Source organism: Macaca fascicularis, chromosome 10 (assembly GCF_037993035.2).
Source record: "Macaca fascicularis isolate 582-1 chromosome 10, T2T-MFA8v1.1".
NCBI lineage: Eukaryota > Metazoa > Chordata > Mammalia > Primates > Cercopithecidae > Macaca > Macaca fascicularis.
In genome coordinates, this window is record NC_088384.1 from 31715683 (window position 1) to 31738826 (window position 23144).

The 23144-nt window shown below is 49.3% G+C and overlaps 1 protein-coding gene across 5 annotated transcripts in view; it reads right to left on the minus strand.

The window, feature by feature from the left end:
• The window catches only part of PI4KA (phosphatidylinositol 4-kinase alpha), a 147587-nt gene that overhangs the window by 39315 nt on the left and 85128 nt on the right, over nucleotides 1-23144 (minus strand). For all 5 annotated transcript variants that reach the window (XR_012418971.1, XM_015457398.3, XM_015457397.3 and 2 more), the window contains exons 20-29: nucleotides 18447-18555; nucleotides 17963-18099; nucleotides 17680-17813; nucleotides 13530-13612; nucleotides 8283-8353; nucleotides 8078-8202; nucleotides 6756-6837; nucleotides 6375-6458; nucleotides 4994-5083; nucleotides 2656-2775 (exon numbers count right to left, since the gene is read on the minus strand). Coding sequence is in view for 4 of the 5 variants with exons in the window: in XM_015457398.3 (XP_015312884.3) it covers nucleotides 2656-2775; nucleotides 4994-5083; nucleotides 6375-6458; nucleotides 6756-6837; nucleotides 8078-8202; nucleotides 8283-8353; nucleotides 13530-13612; nucleotides 17680-17813; nucleotides 17963-18099; nucleotides 18447-18555 (1035 nt within the window). In the remaining variant the exon portion in view is untranslated. The remainder of the gene's footprint in view (nucleotides 1-2655; nucleotides 2776-4993; nucleotides 5084-6374; nucleotides 6459-6755; nucleotides 6838-8077; nucleotides 8203-8282; nucleotides 8354-13529; nucleotides 13613-17679; nucleotides 17814-17962; nucleotides 18100-18446; nucleotides 18556-23144) is intronic.

Consider the following 23144-nt stretch of genomic DNA (forward strand, 5'->3'; position numbering starts at 1 on the left):
TCAGCCTCCCAGTCCCAGGGCCTCAGTGACCCGGCTTCCTAACCCACACCTTTTAGTTCCTGTTCATCCACGGTCACTGCAGAGTACAGTGTGCATTGAAAAGGACCTCCTTTTGCATTTCCCTTTAGCATTAGTACTAATGGGGAAAGTGAGCTTCTCAACTGTTTTGAGTTTAGAGGGATTTTTTTTGAGGGGACGTGGTGTGGAGAAAGAGGACCAGGAGAAGAAAACACAGGTGTTGGGGAACATCAAAATGCAAACAAGAACAAAAATACGTGATTTTTCTCATGAAATTATTAAACTGGTTTATTTAAAAAAAAAAAAAAAGATCATGTAAAACTGCTTTACATTTTCTGGAAACAATATGGTCTTTGGCACCAAGCAGGACTGAGTTAGAGCTTGGCTCTGATACTGATCAGCTGTGAGACCCTGGGAAGTCAACGTCTCTGAGCCTCAATGTGCTCATCTGTAAAGTGGGCATAAGAGTGGCCCTCTCACAATGTTGTTACAGGTTCAACATAATGACACACACAACATCCTGGCATGGCAAACAGCACCTGGTGGGCAGTGCAGGCCAGCTCCCTCCCTTCCACCGTCGCTCCTCACTGCCCAATGAACCAGGCAAGAGAACAGCAGGTGATTGCCAAGAGCTGCTGCAGGAGTGCCCTGCCCTGCAGAGGAGTGTTGACTCGGTTCTTTGGTCCTACCAGCCTGAAATCATACTTCTGAAACTGCCCTCCAGAGATCACTCTTCCCCTCCGAATGCTGTGTGAGGGGCGATGTCAGTCAGGGGTGGTGGAAGCTGCCCTCTCCCTGTGCTTTCCAGGGGCAGGGTACCTTAGGATTTCGAGCACAACCCTTTCCTGTTTAGCAACAGAAAGGGAAAACCTGACAGAACAGTAGGGTGATTCCAGTTAACATTCATTGTACATTTCAAAATAGCCAGTAGGGGCCCAGGCACAGTGGTTCACGCCTGTAATCCCAGCACTTTGGGAGGCCGAGGCAGACGGATCACTTGAGGTCAGAAGTTCAAGACCAGCCTGGCCAACATGGTGAGACCCCATCTCTACTAAAAACACAAAAATTAGCTGGACATGGTGGCGCACACCTGTAGTCCCAGCTACTCGGGAGGCTAAGGCAGGAGAATCGCTTGAACCAGGGAGGTGGAGGTTGCAGTGAGCCGAGATGGTGCCACCTGCACTCCAGCCTGGGCGACAGAGCGAGACACTCTGTCTTGGAAAACAAAAATAAAATAAAATAAAATAAATTCACACCATTCTCCTGCCCAGCTGGGACTACAGATGCCCGCCACCACGCCCAGATAATTTTTTATATTTTTAGTAGAGATGGGGTTTCACCGTGTTGGCCAGGCTGGTCTCAATCTCCTGACCTCGTGATCCGCCTGCCTTGGGATTACAGGCGTGAGCCAACCGTGCCCGGCCCCAGAATTAACGTTTAAATATTTAAAAAAATAAGTTAGAGAAAATCTAACACATCGAATTTTCTGGGGAAAAAGAACAAAATCCTTTAGGCAAAACAGATTTTTCACAAATCAGCTGGTTAGAGTCTAGAAGAGGCTTACAAATGGGAACACATTCTATTTTATGTAATAAAGTTTTGCTCCTACCACCCCCAAAAAGGAAGAGGCTTATGACTGTCATAAACACTTACAGTCAATGAGTTCCACCTCTGGTCTCTGTGGCCACCCAGTGGCAGAGACACCCAGGTCAGCGCACTGATACCTGGTGCCCCATCAGAGTAGGAGGCCTGGGGCGGGTGACCCTGCAGGTGCAGGCTGGACCCAGCTCGACCATGTTTGCTACGCTGGTGTCTTTAGAGATAGTGCAGTGACCTCGAGGGAAGTGTCCTGATAGCAAAATGAGGCGAGAAGACACCAGCCTTCTCCGGCATAGCTTCAGGCCCCAGAAAGGCCAGAGGGCACTCAGGCCCCTCTCTCCTGCTGGTATCCCAGGGGAGGCCTGTCACCCTTCCTCCTGGGTGCTCAGCCTCTGCACCTCCACATATCCCATCCCACACTCCATTCGGAGAGAGTTGGGAAGAACACATGGCCAGGCTCTAGATTCAGATTAACCAACAGAATCTCTGTGACCAGCCCCAGTCACATGGCCAGGTGGAACTGCCTGCTTTAATCCTATTTAACTCTAAGCTCTAATTTAACTCAGAAAGTATTGCTGTGTGAACCCTCTGTCCTCTAGATTAATCTCTAGCAGAACAAGAAGCTGAAGGCATTCATGTGCAGCTCAGCACCTGCAGAAAAGAGAACTGTTCAGGAGTCCAGTACATGCTCCAGATAAGCGTAACTGTGGCATCGCACTGCCTGTGTCCAGCAGAGCTCTGTTTCCATCCTCTCACATGGGGACATTCAAATAAAAAACTAATCATTGTCATATCAAGCGCTGATCCCCATAAATCCATATATTAAAAAAAAAAAAGCACAATAAGGAAACACTCATTTCAATGGCCATCTCTTCTTTGGGCTAGGGTGAGGCTTGCACAACTACCATTGTCAACAGACATCCACAGCACCCTGCATGTACTCGGTGCATGTCATGAAAAGCGACAGCTCTAGGCCTTCCCCTGCACTGTGGCTCCTATGGTCTAAGGGTCACTGCTCTCCAGAAGGCTCGCACGTACCCCGAGAGTTGTGTTCTGCTTGTTGTAGCCAGCAAAGTGAAGGATGCTCTCAGTGGCCATGGCCAGTCCCGTGTGCTGGGACAGTCCTGACACCCAGTTCTGATGTTTGTTCAGATATTCCTGAAATAGGAAAAACACACGGGGTTTCAGTTATTTTTTAGAGGCAGGGTCTTCTCGCTCTGTCACCCAGGCTGGAGTGTGGTGGCATGATCATGGCTCATGGCAGCCTCGACCTCTTAGGCTCAAGCTATCCTCCCACCTCAGCTTCCCAAGTAGCTGGGACACACCAACAAGCTTGGCTAATTTTGTAATTTTTTGTAGAGATGGTGTCTCACTATATTGCTCAGGTTGGTCTTGAATTCCTGGGCTCAAGCGATTCTCCCGCCTCAGCATCCCAAAATGTCAGGATTACCAGCATGAGCCACTGTGCCTGGCCTTGCTATTTCATTTAAAGGGGAAAATAAAACTTTATAAATTAAGGTGTGGGCTAATGGACCAAACACTGGGTTTCTGTCCTGTGTCTGCCCCTCCCTAGCTAGCTGTGGGACTGTCAGTAAGTCAAAGCCCCTCTCTGATCAGCTACTGCTCATCTGACTGAGGACGAGGCCAATTCCCCAAGCGGCAGTCATGCAGTCACTGCGGTGTTGCACCATCAACGGGGGAGGACCACTTATTCTTTCAGCATATCCTTGCTGAGCATCTGCTGTGGTAAATAAGGCAAATAAGGCACAAAGCCTTGGCCTTGTGGTCAACAGACAGGTAGCGTGGTGTGGAGCCTCGGTTCTCCTACTGCAGTATCCTGGCAGCCCGGCCTGGGTGAGCTGGACAGCAGGAACGAAGAACAACACCTGTGTCCACCTGGCCACCCAGTGGGAGAAGGGTGCTGGGCAATGGGATACCTGGCAGAGCCCAGAGGTGTGAGGGAGGCCTCCTGCTCTGGGGACCACAGGGGGCTCACTACTGCAGGAGTACCAAAGACAAGGGTCTCAAGGGTGGGGGCAAGCCTGGGCCAGATGCAGGCCAGGCGGGAAAGGCCTCCAGGACCATGCAAAGGTGTTTACAGGCGTGAACCAATTAATTCCCTTAAGAAGAATGTACAGGAGCATGTACATGCAGAATTGTGTCAATGGTTTTGGGGGACTCCTGGAGCCTCAGAAACCCATCCTTGGACACCATGGTGATGAAGAATGACTAATGATCAAGTTTAAGAGGGAAGCACACTGACCAGCTATCCTAGTAAAAGCAGACTACTCTGGTGGGTGGAGGAGAGGGCAGATTTGGGGAAGGCTGAGGCTGGGCATGGAGGGTGGGGAGTAAGCGCACTGCAGGGGATGTGAAAGGGCAGGCCAGGGGCACGCCAAGGGGACACCTGGTGGAAAAATCAAGACCGCTTCAAGCCTTTTCATTTTCCATTTCCTTCTTAGGCCAGACATGCCTGAGACAGTAAAAAGCTCTATCAGCTGCTTTTTTTGTCCACTTAAACTTTCTAGGCATCAGAGGGGACCTCCCCTTTTCAGACGACAGATAGCCTTGCGACCTGAGGCCCTTTTGCTGTAAATGAACAAGGGGAAATCATTTCTTGCCACTGCGCTTCCACACAGCTCCCAGGGCTCTTGGAGCTGGCTGCTCTATCCTTCCTGGATTCCACAACCAGAAACACTTTTGAACTTGTTTCATCTTTAAAGTGCTGCCAAGGTCAACCTCACGAGCAGCTCCTCTCAGCACAACCACTCTCTGTTAACACAGATTCCTTCTAGAGGTATTTTTCTCATCTTTGATTCCTTTTAAGGCAATTATTTCCTCTCACACCCTGTGGCATTACATGGTTTACCTCGTGGTCATCTGAGTTTCCAAGCCAGTGTTTTTGTCTGAGACTCCCATGCACCTCCATGTGCAGCTTATGTGGAGCTTTACTGGGACACAAGTCCCCAACTCTGCCTCTGCTCCACCAGCCTTGGTCAGGCCCCCACCTTTGGGCATAGGTGCCAACAATGCACTTGGCCCTTAGAGATGCTGCCATCTGGCAGCCTCCCACATCCACCACACCAGCCCGTGCTCTCTTGTGAGCAGCTCCCAAGTCCTGCCACAGTCCTGCCACCTCACCTGGTATGAGCTGTCAGATGCCCTCCTTGTGCCCTGGCCAGCACTCATCCCACAGGCGCTCCTAACACAGAGCAGCCTCTGAGGCATCTATTATTCTCAGGCCCTAGACTGATGTTTTCGGTCTCCATTCACACTAGTGCTATTTGGATTTTGAGTTATACATGTCTCTGTAAAGCTTTTTGGGGAGCTTGAAGGAGCTTATGGAGACTGCAGTTTGATGGTTTCAAGAAAGTACCTGCAGGTGGGACTTGGTGACGGTAGGTGCCCACTTCATGGCCTCCTGCAGGATCATCCCACAGCGTGCAGCGAAGTCCTTCACAATGCTCTGGAAGAGGGTGAAGTTGCTTCTCAACAACCCAAAGTCGTTTCATCTGAGCTGCTGTAGTGACTGTCATGGGCTGAACTGTCTCCCCAAATCCCTATGCTGCGCCTTAACTGGTACCAGCACCTCAGAGCAGAACTCATTTGGAGACAGGGCTTTAAAGAGGTGATTCAATTAAAAGGCCAACAGGGTAGGTCCTGATCCAATCTGGACAGTATCCTTCCTTACATGTGTGGAGGGGAAATCTGGACCCACAGAAATACTGGAGCAGCGAGGAGGGTGTGCACAGAGGGAAGAACACGTAAGGACACAGGGAGAAGGCTGCCATTCACAAGCTAAGGAGAGGTCTCCGCAGAAACCAGTTCTGCGGACATTTTGATTTTACACTTCGGCCCTCAGAACTGTAAGACAATAAATGTCTGTCCTTTAAAGCTGCCCAGTCCATTGTCTTTTGCTACAGCAACCCAAGAGACTAGCACAGTCACTAAGTTTGAACCTCAGGGCGCCTGGGGCCAGGAAGCCCACACACACTGTGGTCTGTAATTCCGGCACAAGGTTTGTGGCAGAATCTACATGAGTAACATGTCACAGAGCCACTGTGCAACTTGTGTCCTGGGTCTGGGACTGGACGGAAGGGCAGGCTCTGGGTGGCAAAATTCTCTTCGGTGCCACACCACTCTGTGGGAAACTCGCCATTGACAGCTGGTCTGGAAGGGAGGTCCAGAGGTAGGATATGACTCAGCCCAGGCTGAAGGAGCTGTGAGCTGAGTTTCAGTCTTGCCACAGTGAGGGCTCTGAGACCGAGTTGGGGAGAGGAGAGACCCAGTATATCCTCCTCTTTTGGAGTGATTTATTCTGCCAGTTTCCCCATGGGATAGCACAAGTCAAAGGCATGTTCCCCTATTACCACAATAATAAAATGTCAGTGCACCTCAGAGAAGTGAAGTCCACCTGAAAATCATGCTTGTGCGATGCAGACTTGAGGCTATAAACTGGCTGGTAGCTGAAGACCTCTTTGGCAGCTAAACTGAGGACACAGCTGAGTCAACATGGCTGAGGTGGGAGAGCTGGACTTGGAAGACAGAGCAACCTGGGGGCAGCCAGCTCCCCTTGCACACCATGGGGCCTGGTCTCCTCACTGGCTTGGTCTCCTCACTGGGGGATGTGGCCAGTACCACCCACACCTCAAATTGCTGGGGACTGGGTGAGCTCATGCAGGATGACCACCTTGTGGACATATTCAGGGAACTGTGGTAAAGATGGCCCTTAATGCAGGGGATCGTGTCAGGCCTACCTCACGGGCTTCGTATGTGTCAGGAACCGTGATCCGATAGGGGGCGTCGGGGATGTCATAGTAAGGCTGGTCCTTGTGAATATCCTGCAAGTACAGCGAGACTCCGTCTTGCAAACTGCCTTCCCCAAGTTGCCACTAGCAAGCACATGGGCCACCCCTTCCCACCAACTGTCTGTCTGTGACAGGCCTCCATACTTGATGCAACTTACTGCAAAACACCAGGTGAATTTGGGCCCCCTCACCCCCAACTCGACACCTGTAGCATTAATTAGGTTCAGGCTTATTGTCAGAGAAGCAAGCCACAACACAGGGTGGACAGGGCTGGCGGGGTGGTGGTAGTGCTGGTAGTGTTTGGGCCCTAGGTCTCCTGGGGACACTCACAGCGCTCAGGGACAGTGACAGGGTCTGCAGGATGTCCAGCATGGTCTTCAGCACAGTCCCGCTCCAGAGCAAGTGGGGAAACCTGCACAAAGAGCCGGCTCTCAGGACCAAGAGCCAAACCTCCAAGGAAGGTCTGCTTCTAGGAACCCCCTCAGCTGCCAGTCAGAGCCCATACCTGCTGCAGGCCAGCTGAAGGGGGAGGTCGGGAGGCCTTTGCAGCAGGATGCCTTGCCTCCTCAGGCTCACTGCAGCAAGGTGAGCAGTGCCTGGTCAGAAAGGCTCCCCAGGCCCCTGCCAGACCCACTTCTTAAGGCCAGACATGTCCCAAGTGACCTGCTATAAACCTGACACCAATTGCCTTGGTTATGCACTGGCCAGGACACCCCTCACTTCCCAAAGCAATCCTCTTAGTTTCTGACCAGGGTTCTCCATTATTTCTCACATAATGGAGAAAACAGCAGTATCTACCTGACACCCTGGAGTAAGACAGGCCATGGGCTCTGATGGCCCCAGGGCTGAAGGAGAGGTGTCTCTGCACAGCTGTGACCCACCAGTGGCCCACTGCTCAGGAGGCCCAGCTCAGACACACACCACGTGTGTGCTGGACTCATTTTCATGATCCTTGGCTGGCTCCTGACTACCCTTGATGGTGCCGCTGCCTGGACCAGGCACACAGCATCTGCAACAGGCTCCAGAACCGCTGGATACCTCTGGGGAGCCGTAGGCAGCCTCCGTGTGGGTGTTTTGCTGCCTCTGGCCTTCTCACCTTGGAGAAGCTGGCCCAGCCCACCTCTGAGAGTTCTCATCAGTGTGGGGACATGTCCCAAGAGGGTCTGTTTTGGCTCCCAGCACAAAGAGTGTATAGCAGAGAAGGGGCTGTGTGGGCTTTTGTTCCTGAGAAGCCCAAAGATACTGATTCTACCAGGGGACCTCAGGCTGGGCCCTGGGCTAGAAGATGGTGCACCAGGTCTTGCCAGGGTACATTCAACAAAATAACTGTTCTTCAAAAGTGTCAAAGTCACAAAAGACATTGACAGACTGAGGAGTCAGGGTGGGTGGGATTGAGAGACACAGTGATGTCGCACCCAGCAAACGTGCTGTAAGTAACATTAACAGCTCAGAATGAACAGAAGTTTCTGGACCAAAATTCAGACACTGCAGCAAACTCACTGACATTGGAGGGAGGCTGCATCGCCTTAAGAGTTTTCATTCTGACTCCAATTTTTCCTAGGTTAATAATACAAGGATGATATTTCCCGGCATTTGAAATCACAGAAGTATATAAACATACACACAAAACATTAGCAGGAAAATGAGCTTACTTATCCACCAGACCAGACAGATACTTGTCTGCCACCCTCCTTATCCTCTTGTGAATGTGGTTAAAGTTCACCAACAGGAACTGAGCGTGCCGCTCCAGCTCCTCCTCGTTCTCCTTGGTCTTGGCCTAGAGATGCAAAAGAAACAGGTACAGCAGTGCCCCAGGTGCCTCCAGCAGACAGACGCATTCATGCAGGAGAGGCTTACTTTATCTGCCATCATGTTCAGGAAGGCATCGAATACTTTGTCTGCGACTGCAATCACACACTGCATCATCCCTGAAACAAGAAGGTTTCCACAGATAAGGTGCAGCAACAGAGAGAGAATACTAGCAACTTTCAATCATTTTTTTTTGAAATGATTTCAGACTTACAGAGTGGCGAAGACAGCACAGAGCTCCCATATACCCTTCACCCAGCTCCCCTGGATTTTAACATCTGCAGTAACCAGGCTGATGTGTCAAAACTGAGTCAGATATTGATATAATCCTATTACCTAAACTTCAGACTTCGTCTGGATTTTCCATGCCTCCCACACGTGCCCCTCTTCTGTTTCAGCATCCAACCCAGGACACCAGATCGCATTTAATCTCTGTGTCTCCTATTCCCCTCCAATATGTGGTGACTCCTCAGTCTGTCAATGTCTTTTGTCACTTTGACACTTTTGAAGAACAGTTATTTTGTTGAATGTTCCCTAATTTAGGTTTGTCTGATGCTTGCCCGCGATTAGACCAGGGTTACAGGATTTGGGGGAGAACTCCATAGAGTGGATGTGCTCTTTTGTTTTGAGATCGAGTCTCACTGTGTTGCCCAGGCTGGAGTGCGGTGGCACGATTTTGGCTCACTGCAAGCTCCACCTCCTGGGTTCACACCATTCTCCTGCCTTAGTCTCCCGAGTAGCTGGGACTACAGGCGCCTGTCACCATGCCTGGCTAATTTTTTGTATTTTTAGTAGAGACAGAGTTTCACCATGTTGGCCAAGATGGTCTCGATCTCCTGACCTCGTGATCCGCCCACCTTGGCCTTTCAAAGTGCTGGGATTACAGGCGTGAGCCACCGCACCTGGCCCGGATGTGCTCTTTCTGCATCACGTAAGGGGTATGTGGTAACAGTATCTCTTATTACTGGTGAAGCTAACCTTGACCACTTGGTTTGAGTTACCATTTTTCCCTTTTTCTATTTTTTTTGAGACAGGGTCTCATTTTGTTGCTCAGGCTGGAGTGCAATGGTGAGATCATAGCTCAGCTACAACCTTGAACTCCCAGGCTCAAGGGATCCTCCCACCTCAGCCTCCCTGGCGGCTGGGATTATAGATCTACAACACCATGCCCAGCTAATTTTTAAATTTTTGTAGAGACTGGGGGGTCTCACTATGTAGCCCAGGCTGGTCTCGAACTCCTGGGTCAAGCAATCCTTCTGCCTCAGCCTCCCAAGGTGCTAAGATTACAGGTGTGAGCCACCATGTCCGGTCCCCTTTCTCCATTCTTTTTTTTTTTTTTTTTTTTGAGACGGAGTCTCGCTCTGTCGCCCAGGCTGGAGTGCAGTGGCGCGATCTCAGCTCACTGCAAGCTCCACCTCCCGGGTTTACGCCATTCTCCGGCCTCAGCCTCCCGAGTAGCTGGGACTACAGGCGCCCGCCACCTCGCCCGGCTAGTTTTTTGTATTTCTTTTTTTTTTTTTTTTGAGACGGAGTCTCGCTCTGTCGCCCAGGCTGGAGTGCAGTGGCCTGATCTCAGCTCACTGCAAGCTCCGCCTCCCGGGTTCACGCCATTCTCCTGCCTCAGCCTCCCGAGTAGCTGGGACCACAGGCGCCCGCCAGCTCGCCTGGCTAGTTTTTTGTATTTTTTAGTAGAGACGGGGTTTCACTGTGTTAGCCAGGATGGTCTCGATCTCCTGACCTTGTGATCCACCCGTCTCGGCCTCCCAAAGTGCTGGGATTACAGGCTTGAGCCACCGCGCCCGGCCCCCCTTTCTCCATTGTTTAGAAGAAAGTCACTAAGGACAGCCCACACTCAGAGCCAAGGAATTAAGGGCTATCACCTGAAAGAAATTTGTGGATGAGAATTACAGCCACCATAGTGATTGATATTTTGGGGAAGATACTTTGAAGTTATGCAGACATCATGTTTCTCTTTAAGATTTTGCCCATTTACTTTGGCATCCATGAATGAATTCTGCCTGCAGTAGTTACTATGGTTGTCACAAGAATTTTCTATTTTCCTTGTTCTTTCTACTTTTTAAAAAGTGTTGGCCAAGCACGGTGGCTTACGCCCGTAATCCCAGCACTTTGAGAGGCCAAGGTGGGTGAATCACGAGGTCAGGAGTTCGAGACCAGCCTGGTCAACATGGTGAAACCCCGTCTCTACTAAAAATACAAAAATTAGCCATGCATGGTAGCGCACCACTGTAATCCCAGCTACTTGGGAGGCTGAGGCAGGAGAAGGGCCTGACCCTGAGAGGCAGAGGTTGCAGTGAGCCGAGATTGTGCCACTGCACTCTAGCCTGGGTGACAGAGTGAGACTCCATCTCAAAACAAAACAAAACAAAAATTTATTTTTTAGGGACAGGGTATCACTTTGTTGCCTAGGCTGGTCTTGAACTCCTGGGCTCAAGCGCTCCTCCTGCCTTGGCTTCCCAAAATGCTAGGATTACAGGCATGAGCCACTGTGCCCAGCCCCTTCTATTTTTATTAATAGTAGTTGGAATTCTGTAAAGAAGGTTCAGCCTTTTTCCCCATTTTTAATTTATTCGATAGTCTAATCATTACAGAACCGTGGATTTTTATTTGTTGGGTTATAATCCAATACTATTTATTCTGTTCAAATCATTCCAGCTTTGGCCACTGGGAGTTCTTTCAGGCTGGCTCCTGTGTCATTTGGACAGGCCCCATGTCTTCTCTTTTCTTCTTTATTGGTGTATCCTTACTTTCTGGTGCAACAGGGTGCCCCAGGCTCATCCTGTACAGGCTCCCTAGAATCAACCATTTCTCCATGGAGCCCTGGTTCCTTTTATTGGAGAATACTAATTAGAAACCAAGATCTGAGCACCGGATATGCTCACTGTTACAGGGGTGCCAAGTAGGCTGTAAAAGGCAACAGAATGGGCCAGGCACAGTGGCTCACGCCTGTAATCCCAGCACTTTGGGAGGCTGAGGTGGGTGGATCACTTGAGGCCAGCAGTTCGAGACCAGCCTGGCAACATGGTGAAACCCCGTCTCTAGTAAAAACACAAAAATTAGCTGGGTGTGGTGGTGCACACCTGTAATTCCAGCTACTTGGGAGGCTAGGGCACAAGAATCACTTGAGCCTGGGAGGTGGAGGTTGCAGTGAGCTGAGATTGTGCCACTGCACTCTAGGCTGGGAGACGGGGCAAGACACTGTCTCAAAAAAAAGAAAGAAAAGAAAAAGCAACAGAACACAGTGATCATCACAGTGCAGATGAAGAACTGTAATAAAATGCCAATTCACACTCCATCATGCTGTTTTCTCTATCCAGTGTTTTTAATTTGCATGACTACATGCCAGGTCTGCCCTCTGCCTCCAGGCAGAGAGACAAGGCAGGTGCTATCAGCTTTGCACCTCATGCCCAGCATGGAGCCTGAGACATAAAGAGGCCTTTCATAGATATTTTTTATGAAGGTAAGCGGGACCTCAGCAATCTGAAAAGTTGTCAGTGTGACCTGGACAGATGCTCAAGGGTAGTGAGAGGCTGCTTTCTTTTTTTTTTTTCTGAGACAGAGTCTCGCTTTGTCACCCAGGCTGGAGTGCAGTGGTACGTTCTTGGCTCACTGCAAGCTCTGCCTCCCAGGTTCACGCCATTCTCCTACCTCAGCCTCCTGAGTAGCTGGGACTACAGGGTGCCCGCCACTAGGTCCGGCTAATTTTTTGTATTTTTAGTAGAGAGGGGGTTTCACCATGTTAGCCAGGACAGTCTGGATCTCCTGACCTTGTGATCCACCCGCCTCCACCTCCCGAAGTGCTGGGATTACAGGTGTGAGCCACCACGCCCGGCCAATTTTTTTATTTTTAGTAGAGATGGGGTTTCATCATGTTGGCCAGGCTGGTCTCGAACTCCTGACCTCAGGTGATCCACCCATCTCGGCCTCCCAAAGGGCTGGGATTACAGCCGTGAGCCACTGTGCCCAGCCTGATTTTTCAACAAAAGAAAAAATGGTACAAGTAGTTATCAGAAATAATTTCTCCATAGGCAAGAACAAGTTGATAGATTCACCAACCTATCAACGGCTTCCGGTGCGGAAAGGACTACACACTGCTAGTTGCACTTTCATTAATATTAAATTTGTCAATCTCAAGAATTTATCAATAAGCATGCCTCAAAGAATTTATTCATACAGTTAATCAAAATTTGTGGATTCTCCCCAATTCTCTTGCACACTTAAACATGATTTCACCATAATTACAAAAATAATCAAATTATTCTAAGCATTTAATTAAAACTCAAGTCTAATATTTCAGCATCTTTTAAATTTTTGATTTTAAACACCTTATAAATCAGACTTCTTAGTGCCCTTACACTAAAACTGGCCAAAAAGTGCTTCTATGCAGTATTTAACTTTTTCCTTTGTTGTCTCTATTTTAATATCTTTTTATTGTCTAAATACATTTTTATAAAACTACTTAATATTAGCCTTTTGTAATTTTAAAAATTTGAGGTATAATTTGCATATAATAAAATCCACAGCTCTTATGTGTTCAATTCCATGACTTAACAACTGTATACACTCATGCGACCACTACCCAAACAATCTAGAGGACACTTCCATCAATCCAGTCTCCTTGTACTCTTCCCAGTTTCCATCTCTCCTTTTTATTCTTATCTTAGCTTTGTCTTCATGGGGTTTTGGTAATTGTAACATTTTTATGCCTTCCTACAGTTTCCACCATTTCTCTGTCTTCCTAGGAGTTGGTTTTCTGGGCTAGGGCTGTTAACAGCTGAGGCCCTCTGTGCACTCAGGGTCTGACGACAAGTTGCATCTGGAATGCAGTGGCATGATCATAGCTCACTCTAACCTTGAACTCCTGGGCTCAAGCGATCCTCCCACTCAGCCTCCTGAGTAACTTGGGACTACAGGCACGAGCTACTGTGTTCCCTGCTCCTGACGTTAAAAAACCATGACTGCTCTCTGGCAACAGCAAGATGCTGCAGGTCCATCAGTGACCATCCGAGAAGCCCTGGTCCCTCTAGATGAGTGCTGGAGCACACCTGAGCATAGACAGTGGGCTAGAATGACCATCCTTCTTTTTGGGGCCCTTGCACCAGTGGCAGAACCATTAAGGTGTACATTTGAAGGTTATATGTTTTATACTGATCTTTCTAATGTAGTATGTAACTTCATAAAACATTTTCTACATGTAGACAGAAAAGAGGAAGTAGTACTGCCTTTTATCCTATTAAAGCTCAATTCATCATGAAAGCACCACAATAATGAGCTTACCAGATTTGTCTTTCTGAATAGCTTTATCCTCAAAGTAGCAGAACATTACCTGGAAGCGATCAGGATCTGTTGAACGCAGTACCCTAAGAAGAAAACAGCTTTAGATAAATTTTGAAAAATCCAGGCCCTCCCTATCACAGATTTGACACCGCCCATAAGTGGTAAGGCTGTGAAGAACATTTGCCTTCTGCCATTCATAAGGGCGTACACTGATGTGGACTTTCTGGAGGGTGACGTGCACCATCTATTACACATTCCCATATTTTTCACTCCAGCAGCCCCACCATTAGGATATATCTTAAGGGTTACATGCATAAGGATTCTCCTAATAGCACTGATGGCATTACCCAAAATGGAAAGACTCTGAATGTCCATCAACAGAAGACTGGGCAGATAAGCCAAAGTACACCCATTCGATGACACATCATGCAGCCACCATACGAGAGGCAGCTCTCTACACGTGCTGTTACAAAAAAATGTCCGAGACATATATTAACAGAAAAAAGCAAGCTGCAGGGAACACATGTCCAGCATGATCCCACTGACAGGTTTCCTAAAGGCCTGTCTGTGCATGTGTATGTGTAGGCTACGCATGCTTGCCTATGCACAGAAAATTTCTAGAGGGAAATTAAGAGGCCATTAACAGTAGGATAGTAGAAACGAGGTATTCACATCTACTAAGGTGACACCTGTCTTTTTTCATCTTTAGCATCTTCTGTACTATTCCAGTGTTTCCTCTTTTCTTTTTTGTTTTACGCACCCTGTACATTTTTCTTTTATGGTAAAAAATATCTTTAACCTCAGGGGGAAAAGGAGAAAAAGGAAAAAGCGCATACACTTGTCCCATGGGTGCTGTAAAGGGCTGTTCAGAGTTCCAGGGGCTCCACTAAGGCAGCAGCGGCTTGGCCTCTGCGCCAGCCTGTCAAGAGTTAAGCCTCAGGAGGGCAGGCCAGGTGGCTTTCAGCACACGCATTCAAGTGTGCACGTGCACACACCTTTAACTTGATTTCCCAAATTCTCCACTTCGTGGTTTTAAAGTTCTCTCAATACCCAGTGGCTGGGAACCTGGGCCAAGTTCCTGAATAAAGGCTTTGAGGTTGCCTCTCTATGCTAATAGAGTGCCCTCAAGGGCCTGGTAGGCAGCCCGAGGTGGAAGGTGGGCTCACAGGAGCTGCTATGGGCTGCCTCTTAGAGTCTTCCTCTGCCAGTTAAGAGCCTGTCCTGAGAACCTGAGAAAATTACTCAGGCGCATACTTGTGGGAAAGGCAGAGGTAGCTTTGCCTTCAAACCACATGAGGTTGAGAGGGTCTGGAGATACCTCTTCTAGCCATGCATGCTGGGATGAAAGCCATGTTTTTGCTCTGTTCGGGTCTGGCTTGTTTTGTTTTGGCTGTTTTTTCTTTGAAAATATATTGTTCAGAAAAAAGACTACATGCAGCTATACTAACAGGCTATAGGGGATGATGGTGAGGTCAGTGGTTTTTTTCTCTCTCTACTTATTTTGCAAGATTTTGCATAAATGTTCTGTTTTTCTGAGACAGTGTCTTTTGCCTAGGCTGGAGTGCAGTGGTTTGATCATAGCTCACCTCAACATCCTAGGCTTAAGCAACCCTCTTGCCTCAGCCTCCTAAGTAGCTGGGACTACAGGCATGTTCCACCACAACTGGCTAGGTTGTTTTTTTTTTTTTTTTTTTTTTTTTGGGTGAGGGGGGTAGAGACAAGTTCTTGCTCTGTTGCACAAGTTCAAAACTTCCAGGCTCAAGTGATCCTCCCACCTCCCAAAGTGCTGGGATTATAGGCATGAGCCACTGCCTAGCCATTTGTTTTTTTGAGATAGAGTCTCACTCTGTCGCCCAGGTTGCAGTGCAGTGGCGCCATCTCAGCTCACTGCAACCTCTGCCTCCTGGGTTAAGCAATTCTCCTGCTTCAGCCTCCTGAGTAGCTGAGATTACAGGCATGTGCCACCACGCCCAGCTAATTTTTATATTTTTAGTAGAGACAGGGTTTCACCATGTTGGTCAGACCGGTCTCGAACTCCTGACCTCATGATCTGCCTGCCTCGGCCTCCCAAAGTGCTGAGATAACAGGTGTGAGTCACTGCGACCGGCCGCACTTAGCCATTTTTGTGTAATGTTCTTTATTTTTGAGATGGAGTCTCGGTCTGCTGCCCAGGCTGGAGGGCTGTGGTGCGATCTTGGCTCACTGTAAGCTCTACGTCACCTCCCGGGTTCATGCCATTCTCGTGCCTCAGCCTCCCGAGTAGCTGGGATTACAGGCACCTGCCACCACGTCTGGCTAATTTTTTGTATTTTTAGTAGAGACGGGGTTTCACCGTGTTAGCCAGGATGGTCTTGATCTCCTGACCTTGTGATCCACCCGCCTCCGCCTCCCAAAGTGCTGGGATTACAGGCGTGAGCCACCGCGCCTGGCTGCATGTGCAATGTTCTTATATTACTTTTATAACTGAAAATAAAGGACACTTTTTTCTTTTGAGATGGAGTTTCGCTCTGTTGCCCAGGCTTGAGCGCAGTGGCATGATCCTGGCTCACTGCAACCTCTGCCTCCCGGGTTCAAGTGATTCTCTTGCCTCACTTGAGGCAAGTGAGTGGCTGGGATTACAGGCGTCCGCTACCACGTCTGGCTAATTTTTGTATCTTTAGTAGAGACGGGGTTTTACCATGTTGGCCAGGCTGATCTTGAAACTGACCTCAGGTGATCCACTCGCCTTGGCCTCCCCAAAGTGCTGGGGTTACAGGTGTGAGCCACCATGTCCGGCCAAAATAAAAGACACTTATAATGAAAAAAGACCAAAGTCGGCCGGGCGCGGTGGCTCAAGCCTGTAATCCCAGCACTTTGGGAGGCCGAGACGGGCGGATCACAAGGTCAGGAGATCGAGACCATCCTGGCTAACACGGCGAAACCCCGTCTCTACTAAAAACACAAAAAATTAGCCGGGCGAGGTGGCGGCGCCTGTGGTCCCAGCTACTCGGGAGGCTGAGGCAGGAGAATGGCGGGAACCCGGGAGGCGGAGCTTGCAGTGAGCTGAGATCTGGCCACTGCACTCCAGCCTGGGCGACACAGGGAGACTCCGTCTCAAAAAAAAAAAAAAAAAAAAGACCAAAGTCAAAACTCCCTTGGCTCTGTGGGACTTGGGGAGAATGGGTTTCCATATTTGGCTCTGTGTGGAGCCCTGGGCTGCTGAGGGCAGGGCGGAGGAGACTGAGCAGGAGGGTGGGGGTGCATTCTGATGCAACCAAAGCACTCTGCCTTCCTTTTATGTATTGAGCTTTCAAGGACTATTTTACCAGAGGGTTGGTGGCAATAAAGAAAGGCTAAAATAGTGTTTTCCAAACAGCCTTTCTTTTAGGACACTTTCTTTTTCAAATCATTTGTGAAAGGAATTATTCTACGACTTATCTGCACTCTCCCATGACTTAAGCTGAGTGTAATTTGACCTTTTCTTGATGACAGGAATCATCATTTTGTAGACAATGTACTCAGTTGCTATCCCAGGGTGCCTGAGGCCTCAGCACAGTGGGTCTGTATAACACCGCCTACCTCACAGGCATGTCGGGAGTGGTAAACGTGGGTAATGCAGCACAGTACCTGGTACAGCACAGGCACTCAATTCACGTTTACTTCTGAGGTCAACATGATAACAGCTGTAGCTCCAAAGAGTTACTACTGCTGTAAGGACTGCTGTGGCCACAGGTGTGTCCTGAGCGTCGGGCCACATGCAGGATTGTTTTGGAGCCGGCCCCACCTCATGTTGCATTTGCTGTTTGTACTCAACCGTGGTCCTGGGCAGCTCAGTGAGTGCCCTAGACACGCACTCAGTGAGGCTGGGTCCTCAGAAGGGCCTCGCTCGGCCCGTGGGCTGAGTTCACAACACTGACTGCGACTGCCCAGAAGCCTGTTTCCTATTAGAGAGGGGATAAGGCGGAGCTTAGATAGTGGGAGGTGTTACCAGATGTGGTACTTGGTGGTCATGAATGAGGGGCATACGAGAAAAGTAGAAGGTGTTTTTGCTTGGTTTTTCAGAAAGTTTGCATGTCTTGGGAGGAGTTGAAAAAAGTCTCACGCTTACGAGGGCACAAAAATGAAAACCCTGCTCAAATGTGGATGTGCATGGTGGTGAAGGCACGTGTACCTCATGTACTCCAGCCGGTACACAGAGAGGAGGTAGGTGGACATGGCGAAGTCCAGCTTGTTGATGAGTGCGGACACTTCGGGAGGGGGGTCCAGCAGGTTGATGATGGTGCTGCGGAGCTCACTCAGCTCAGCCTGGAGGGAGAGAAACATCCAAGGGCTCAGGGGGCACCTCCCAGGACAAACAGGTCCCAGTGGCTGGCAACATGTGTTAATAATGGCAATGAAAGGATCTGCCCTAATTGGCCCAGAGAGCATGGTAAAAATGAGATGTGAATCCTTACAGGGGTGACCGTGTCGTTCTTCATGGCTGAGTTATACTGGAGGACGGACCGCAGTGGCTCCTTGCTGGGAAAGGTGAGCAGGGGGGACTTGGTGGCTATTTCACAGACCCCTTCGTACCACTCTTCCGGCCAGAGTCCTGCAATAAAGTGAACACAAATGAGGAAATCACCTTGGTCAGAAAGCACAGCAGTGAGGTCGACTGACCATTTCTATAGTCATGGGTCCTTTGAGACAATTATCCCAAAAACTAGGCACACAAATGAGTCTATTACCTAACTTGGACAGACTTTTCCTAAGGTGTGCGGCATTCTCAGCACCCTAAACTACATCTGGGGACAGTAACACTTGCTAATACTTGCAGGAAGAAGCAGCTGCATGTGGACTCATTTAAACATGCTCATATTCATAATTACATGGGCTCTGACCTCACCTTTATCTTCATTCTGCACTCCATCTTCCCCGGGAGAGAGATTATCCCCCTACCTGAGCCCTCCACAGCGAATCCCATCAGAACGGAATATAGCCAGAAGTCCCGGAAGAGCTTCTGTAACCGAGGCTTAGCTTCTTTGATGGGCGGCAGTCGTCGGGTGAGCTGATGTGCCAAGAAGAGAGGGAGAAAGGAGGTTATTTGCTCAGGAAACCCTAAGCCCTGTAGGTGTAAAAGTAACCACAGATTCATTCTCCAAGAGCATTCTCAGAGACTCAGACTGGGTAGGAAAAGGCACACTGAGCAGTGATAATTTTGCCAATAAGCATTGTCCATCCATTCAGGTACTGAGTCCCTAGTGTGCACCAGGTGCTGTGCCAGAGAGGAAAAAGCCCTGTTCCTGCACTTGAAGGACTTCCTGTCTAGTTTGGAGGCAGGTGAGCAACAGTTACAGTGGGGCGGAGTTCCCAGAGAAGGTGTCATGGGTCTCACAGCTAACATTCGAAGAAAGCTTAGCCAGGAGAGAAGAGAAGGCAGCCTGTTCAGCCACAGGAGCATTAGGTCCTAAGCCTGGCACTGTGGAGGGCAACAAATGCATAGGAAAGGCAAACAACGGGATGCGAGCCAGAGCTGGGAGGAAGGGATGCTGCTGGGGAGGCAGGGAGGAGAGCACAAGAACTCTCATGGGCCAGGCAGCACAAATTTTCCAAACAGTAATCTCTGGCAGAATCCCCATGTGTGTAACAGGTAAAGCAGAGTTGCTCAGGTGCAGGTGAGGGGCTGTTGTCCCTGTTTCTGCTCCAGATGCTGGTGGGAAGCAGGGAGAGACTCATCAGTGGTATAAATGGTTAAACTTGGCCAGGCGTGGTGGCTCACGCCTGTAATCCCAGCACTTTGGGAGGCTGAGGTGGGCAGATCACCTGAGGTCAGGAGTTCAAGACCAGCCTGGCCAACATGGTGAAACCCCATCTCTACTAAAAATACAAAAAATTAGCTGGGCGTGGTGGCAGGCACCTGTAATCCCAGCTACTCGGGAGGCTGAGGCAGGAGAATTGCTTGAACCCAGGAGGCAGAGGTTGCAGTGAGCCGAGATTGTGCCATTGCACTCCAGCCTGGGCAACAAGGGCGAAACTCCGTCTCAAAAACACCAAAAGGTTTAACTTGTGCATGATGCCCAGCTGGACGGGCTGATCCTTACAGACCCCTCAGTGGACGTTGAGCTCCCATCAGTGATGTTGAGTCTGTGGTAAGCGGGGGCTTTGCTACCCCCAAACACTTATAAGCACCCAGTATGGGTCAGGCACTGGGCCAGGGACGGAGAGGTGGGGGAGATGAAGACATCATCTCTTGAGGCAAGGAGGGCACAATGGGATGGGCTGTGACACATCACACACAGCAGGCAGGACTGTAAACTGTGACAACACTGCTTTGAAAACAATTCGGTAATATGCATCAGAAATTCTCAATATCGCCACACATATTTCACCCAACATCCCATCCCTGAGAAATCTATCCAAAAAATTTTAAAAAGCTGATTTAGGAACAAAAATGTTGTAACAGCAAAATACATAGAAACACACTAAATGTCCACCTGAAAGGGGCATTTAAATAAGTAACAGTATATTAACAGTATAATAAATTGGCCAGGCGCGGTGGCTCATGCCTGTAATCCCAGCACTTTGGGAGGCTGAAGTGGGCGGATCACGAAGTCAGGAGATTGAGACCATCCTGGCTAACATGGTGAAACCTCGTCTCTACTACAAAAATACAAAAAAAATTAGCCAGGCGTGGTGGCGGGTGCCTATAGTCCCAGCTACCCAGAGGCTGAGGCAGGAGAATGGCGTGAACCCGGGAGGTGGAGTTTGCAGTGAGCCAAGATGGCGCCACTGCACTCCAGCCTGGGCGACAGAGCGAGACTCCATCTCAGGAAAAAAAAAGTATAAGTATAATTAATTATTTTTGAGACAGGGTCTCACTCTGTTACCCAGGCTGGAGTGCAGTGGCACAATCACAATCACTGCAGCATTGACCTCCATCTCCCAGGCTCAAGTGATCCTCCCACCTCAGCCTTCCCAGTAGCAGGGAGGACAGGTGTGCTCCACCATGTCCAGCTAATTATTATTTTATTTATACTTTTTGAGATGGAGTCTTGCTCTGTCACCCAGGCTGCAGTGCTGAGGCACAATCTTGGCTCACTGCAACCTTTGCCTCCCAGGTTAAAGCAATTCTCCCGCCTCAGCCTCCCGAGTAGCTGGGACTATGGGTGTGCACCACTATGCTCAGCTAATTTTTGTATTTTTAGTAGAGACAGGGTTTCACCATGTTGGCCAGGCTGGTCTCAAACTCCTGACCTCGAGTGATCTGCCCACCTCGACCTCCTGAAGTCCTGGGATTACAGGTGTGAGCCACCGCGCCCGGCCTAATTATTATTATTATTATTATTTTTCCAATTCTAAACTTTTAATGTAAAAGTAAACTTTAATGTTGAAAATGCAAACTTGGGGAGGGGAGAAAGATCACACACAAGGCTGCCAATTCACACTTGGAGGGTTGCACAGCAGCTGGGCAAAGGTGCTCCTCACTTCCCAGACAGTGCAGCGGCCAGGTAGAGGTGCTACTTACTCAATTCCCAGATGGGGTAGCGGACAATGCCCGGCTTAATTATTATTATTTCTTTTTTCATGCAAACAGACACTTTACTGATTTTTTACATTTTTTTGTAGAGAAAGGCTCTCACTACGTTGCCCAGGCTGGTATTAAACTCCTAGGTTCAAGAGATCCTCCCGCATTGGGCTCCCCAAGCATTGGGATTACAGGCAGGAGCCACTGTGCTCAGCCAAGAATCATATTTTCGAAGACTATTTGGTGACACATGTAGAAATCACAATATGTCAAGTGAAAAAAAAGCAAAATGTATAAATAATATGATATAGATTTAAAAAAATCTAAACATATATGCATAGAACAAAGATGGGAAAAAGTGGCCACATATTAAGATTATTTCTGGGTTGCTAGGGATTTCACTCTTCTTCTTTAATGTCTGTTATTTCCTGGAGCTCTTTCATGAACTTGTTCCTTTTACAATCAAAGGGAGGGTGCAGGTGCTGGTCAAGGGCTTGGCAACCTGTATGGAAGAAGGTTCCACACCTCTGCTTGAGAGTCACCAGGGCACTGTGTCCTTGGGAAGAGTGGGCCAAGACCTGGGGGTGCAGGGTGGGCTCTGAATAGGTGCTGAGGAGGTGGGGAGCTCAGCTCCTCCACGGCTGTGTGGAGGGTAGCAGTAGACAGACGCGACAGAGGGCAGGAAATCTAGAGCCGCACACGATGTGGCCACAAAAGGACAGTTGACAAAGGGCTTCCAGTTCAGCTAGCGGCCAAGGACAGTGAGAGTAAGAATACGCAACTGTGGGACTCACTGGCTCTGAAGTGATCAGCCTCCCTGGATAAGCGATGGTGGAGATATGAAGGGGTTTCCAGGCTGCAGAATTCAAGGCCTATGTGGCTAAGAGGTTCTGGTACCTTCTAAAGAGAACTAGACTTTGGTGGTTATGGAAAGGGTCAAGCTTCTAGAATGCTTCCCTCTCAATGAGAACAGCAGCTCCACGTGGCTGGGAAGCTCAAAGTGGTTTTGATACAGAAAAGAGAAAGTGGACTCTATCTTTGATTTGGGATCCTACTCCTGACCCTGTGAACTTCTTGGCTCCCTCCTGAGGACTCCGGCCTGAAAATGGCCCTGTACGGCTGGGCGCGGTGGCTCACGCCTGTAATCCCAGCACTTTGGGAGGCCGAGGCGGGCGGATCACAAGGTCAGGAGATCGAGACCACGGTGAAACCCCGTTTCTACTAAAAATACAAAAAATTAGCCGGGCGCGGTGGCGGGCGCCTGTAGTCCCAGCTACTCAGGAGGCTGAGGCAGGAGAATGGCGTGAACCCGGGAGGCGGAGCTTGCAGTGAGCCGAGATTGCGCCACTGCACTCCAGCCTGGGCGACAGAGCGAGACTCTGTCTCAAAAAAAAAAAAAGAAAATGGCCCTGTAGGTTCTCCCTGCTCTCTGACTTCTCCGGGCCTGCTGGCCACTGTCTTGGCTGAGACTGCTCTAGTCTCCAGAAAGGAGACCTGCTCGCTCCTAAAGAGTATCAAGGTCAGGCCAGGCGTGGTGGCTCACACCTGTAATCCCAGCACTTTGGGAAGCTGAGACAGGCAGATCACGAGGTCAGGAGATTGAGATCAGCCTGGCTAACATGGTAAAATCCATCTCTACTAAAAATAGAAAAATTTAGCCGGGTGTGGTGGCACGCGCCTGTGGTCCCAGGTACTCGGGAGGCTGAAGCAGGAGAACAGCTTGAAACCAGGAGGCTGAGGTTGCAGTGAGCCAAGACAGCGCCACTGCACTGCAGTCTGGGTGACAGAGTGAGACTTTGTAAGACGAAAGAAGGACGGAAGGAAGGAAGGAAGGAAGGAAGGAAGGAAGGAAGGAAGGAAGGAGGGAAGGAGGGAAGGAGGGAAGGAGGGAAGGAGGGAAGGAGGGAAGGAGGGAAGGAGGGAAGGAGGGAGGGAGGGAAGGAGGGAAGGAGGGAGGGAGGGAGGGAGGGAGGGAAGGAAGGAAGGAAGGAAGGAAGGAAGGAAGGAAGGTTGGTCAGGGGAGAAGTGGAAAGACTGAAATAGATAAAGGATTCTAAAGAGATATAACAGCCAAATGCAATGCATGAAACCCTGACCAGATAAAAATAAAAAAGCCATAAAATACAAGTTTG